Source organism: Chiloscyllium plagiosum, chromosome 42, assembly GCF_004010195.1.
Source record: "Chiloscyllium plagiosum isolate BGI_BamShark_2017 chromosome 42, ASM401019v2, whole genome shotgun sequence".
Lineage (NCBI taxonomy): Eukaryota > Metazoa > Chordata > Chondrichthyes > Orectolobiformes > Hemiscylliidae > Chiloscyllium > Chiloscyllium plagiosum.
This window is the reverse complement of record NC_057751.1, coordinates 16,815,775-16,819,863: the sequence shown is the minus strand read 5'-3', so window position 1 is coordinate 16,819,863 and position 4,089 is coordinate 16,815,775. Positions and strand designations below refer to the sequence as shown.

Genomic DNA, 4,089 nt, shown 5'->3' with positions numbered 1-4,089 from the left:
CCCATATCCCTCCAAACCCTTCCTATTCATATACCCATCCAAATGCCTCTTAAATGTTGCAATTGTACCAGCCTCCACCACATCCTCTGGCAGCTCATTCCATACACGTACCACCCTCTGTGTGAAAAAGTTGCCCCTTAGGTCTCTTTTTTTATATCTTCCCCCTCTCACCCTAAACCTATGTCCCTCTAGTTCTGGACTCCCCCACCCCAGGGAAAAGACTTTGTCTATTTTATCCTATCCATGCCCCTCATGATTTTGTAAACCTCTATAAGGTCACCTCTCAGCCTCTGACGCTCCGGGGAAAACAGCCCCCAGCCTGTTCAGCCTCTCCCTATCGCTCAAACCCTCCAACCCAGGCAACATCCTTGTGAATCTTTTCTGAACCCTTTCAAGTTTCACAACATCTTTCCGGTAGGAAGGAGACCAGAATTGCACACAATATTCCAACAGTGGCCTAACCAATGTCCTGTCCAGCCGCAACATGACCTCCCAACTCCTGTACTCAATACTCTGACCAATAAAGGAAAGCATACCAAACGCCTTCTTCACTATCCTATCTACCTGCGACTCCACTTTCAAGGAGCTATGAACCTGCCCTCCAAGGTCTCTTTGTTCAGCAACACTCCCCAGGACCTTACCATTAAGTGTATAAGACCCACTAAGATTCCCCGAGTTCCATTTTTTTCATCGTGTGAATGAAGCTCGAGGTGGGTTATATTCGTCATGGTCACCTCTCCCTGTTGCCCCCTTCAGAGACGGAGGAGATTTCGCCTGAGGTGCAGACGGTGCTGAATGGGAGCTCGGAGGACGTCAACATCACGGATCCCGCGTTGGCCGCTTTCGTGCGTCGACAGCGCCGGCAGGTGGAATACGAGCGGAGGAAGAACGCAACGCTGGCTGAGAGATTTGTCCGGTTTGCCCAGAAGAAACACCAAACTTTCCGAAGGAGGTGAGTGACTGGTCGGAGTACTGTTGCACGTGAAATTTCCCACGTCAGTGCCAAACCTCCCAACGACTCGGTCAAACAGCCCCTGCTTTCTAACGTTAGATTGGACAACACTTGCCAAACAGCCCGAGTGCGCTAGGACTGCTTCCGCTCTCAACTGCGCTGGCCCTATGCTATTTCTCCTCCTGCCCTCCACAGGTCTAAGTGTTATGAAGATGTGGGTGTGCTGTACCTTTTTAAGCAGGTTAGCAGAGCTACCTGACAACACCAAGTGTTCCAAACAAGATATAATGTAAGCTTTTGGTTCTGTAGCTGGTTGCCAGGAGACAAGAAAATCGCATTAGGCCAATCAGTTTAAATTATACCCCAGAAAGAAAACCCAAACTCCAATCAAGTTTGAATTGAGAATCTTAAAAGCCAATGACACAATCTGATGCTTGGGGGGGGGGGGAATAAGACCAGGGGAAAATTGAACTGTTGAGAGGAGAACTGCCAGGCCAGCAGCATCTGCAAACTGCACGGAGAATAGCTCTCTTAAAGGTACCTTTACCGATCAGTAACCTGTGAAACAGCAAATCGACAAGAAGAAAAGATGACCAGAGGAAGATATAAAGAGCAGATTCGACAGCTAGCTGGTATTGAAATTGGAATTTTTGGTAAATCTGAAACAGGGGTGGGGTTTATCGGACTAGTATTGTAGGAGGGGAAGGTAAAAGATAGGTTAGAGAAAGGAGTTGTAAATAGTTGTTAGTTAATTATTCTCTGCTATGCTTTAAGAAATAAAGTTGTTAATTTTTACTTTAAATAGTGACCTTTGGGATAGTTCTTGGCCTCATGAATTTTCAGATTACAACATGGGATAAATCTTTTTCTGTGTTGCTGGTTTAAATTAACCAGCAGGGTTTTACCCATATCGTTACAGAAGTAACAGGTCGTTGTGTTTTGAAACAATCAGAAGCCATACCAATGCAATTCTCCAGAACGTTCTCCCGGTCGGAGTCAACTTTCCTGCCTTCCTATTCTGTCTGTCCCTTTTTGCATACATTATGAATGGTTGGGCCATTTAAAACTCTGTTATTCTTGCAATGCTGTCCTGATGAAATGAAAAGCTTCAACCACATGCTTTTTTTAATCTTAAAAATCCCACACCAGGTTTATTTGGAAGCACTAGCTTTCGGAGCGTCGCTCCTTCATCAGGGAGCTCGTGGGGCAGGATCATGTGACACAGAATTTATAGCAAAAGATTACAGCATCATGCAACTGAATTGAGATATTGAACAAACTTGTATTGTTGTTAAATCTTTCATCTTTTAGAATGGGTAGCAGGTTTCAGTTCATTAATATGTAAATCCCAGAACTACTTTCCAGTCACATTCCCGAGTTGACTTAAGGTCTTTTTTTTAAATAAAAAAGTGACATCTCAGCTTAGAGTCTGTCAGTATCCCAGTCTTGAGTCAGGCTGGTTCCACTTCCAAAGTGGAATTTACAGAATATTCCATGGAATGAATGCCTGCAGATTGTGCATTTTTTTTGAGCAAAATAGAATGTATCTGCAAATATAATTCTGCAAAGACAAATTCACCCCATAGCCTTATGTGTGTGTGCGTGTGCATGACAGTGAATGCACGTGAGTGTGTGTGATGGACTGTAAGCCTGTGAGAGAGTGTGTGTGTGTGGGTGAGAGAGGGTCTGCGTGAATATGTAAGTGTTAATGTTAACCACTCCGGTATCTTGGTACACCATTACAGTGTTGTGACTTTGTTCCTATAACATTTCTGTACCATTTCCCCCCCTCACCCAAAGTATTCTCATGACCGGCTACGCGATACGGAACCTCCTGTTCGGACGACCCCCCATGGAGCAACTAATGGAGGAGCTCGAGTTTGCAAACATGAAACTTTACGAAAACACAGACCCTGAAGCTCAGAGGAAGGCCTGGCCTAAGGTGGAAGACCACGCTGAACTATGATAATCTCGCATCCACATCGCCGGTTCAAATCCCAAGCTTCCTGAAGTCAATATGTCCATGTCCAGAAGAAACCCTGAACTATTTTTTATAAGCAATAAACGGAACTTTAATTTGTTTGCGATGGTAAATGTTTCATTGCAATGTATTCCAATGAGGCAAATAATCAGCAGGTGGGAGACTTGGCAGAGCGCACACCACACGGCTGCCTTTAACTAAATATTACGGGAATCTGAAATTTAAAAGCAGGAAATGCTGGGAATATATGGCAGGTTGGGATGTGGGGAAGAGATGGTTAACATTTCCACTTGACCTTTTGTTCTGTCAAGAGTTGAGAAAGCTCGAAGTCGGTTTAAAAATGTCATACAAGGAGCAGTCAGCCTCGCCTCACCTTCACAATTCACATTTGAACCAAGGCTGTAATGAGGTTAGGAACTGAATGGCTCTGGCGGGACCCAAACTGGGCGTCACTGAGCAGGTTATTGCTCAGTAGCACTGTTGAAGACACCTTCCATCACTTTAGTGTTGATCAAGAGTAGACTGACGAGGCAGTAACTGGTTTGGTTGGATTTGTCCTGCCTCTGTGGATGGGACAGCACGAAGTGGTTTTCTACATTGTCAGTTATCTGTCTTACCCCTTTTTGGATGGATATGTTGGGCTTCCCCATTATTAGGAATGGGCAAAGTTTCCTCCAAGTTATTTGTCCATCTCCATTCAGTGCAGAGCTTAGATCGGAGCTCTTATCACATGCTGTTTGGCATGAAAGTGGTCCTGTGTGGTAAGTTCATCAAGGGTGACACATCGCATCACCCTCCATTTCCAAACACATTCCACCTCCCCACTTTCCGTAAAGACCATTCCCTCGGTGACTCCATTGTTGGGTCCACCGCCCCCCAACAGCCCACCTTCCCCTGCCCCAGCAGGAATTGCAAAATCTGAGTCCACACCTCCACTCAAGGCCCTACTCGCAGAGCACTTCAGAGAACATCTGAGACAATCGCACCAACCAACCCCACTGTTGGTTTCAACTCCCCCTCCACCAAGGGCATGTAGATGTTAGGCCTCCTCCATCGCCACTCCCTCAGCAGCTGGAGAAAGAATGCCTCAGGACCCTCCAACCCCACACTACCAATATGAATTGCACCAGTTTCCTAACTTACCCACACCATACCC

The 4,089-nt window shown here is 45.7% G+C and overlaps 1 protein-coding gene across 1 annotated transcript in view; it reads left to right on the top strand.

Moving 5' to 3' along the window:
* The window catches only part of LOC122543200 (vitamin K-dependent gamma-carboxylase-like), a 4,101-nt gene extending 1,069 nt beyond the window's left edge, over nucleotides 1-3,032 (top strand). Inside the window, exons 2-3 of the mRNA XM_043681647.1 lie at nucleotides 757-952; nucleotides 2,753-3,032. Of these exons, the coding sequence (XP_043537582.1) occupies nucleotides 757-952; nucleotides 2,753-2,918 (362 nt within the window). The 3' untranslated portion in view covers nucleotides 2,919-3,032. The remainder of the gene's footprint in view (nucleotides 1-756; nucleotides 953-2,752) is intronic.
* The last annotated feature ends 1,057 nt before the right edge of the window (nucleotides 3,033-4,089 follow it).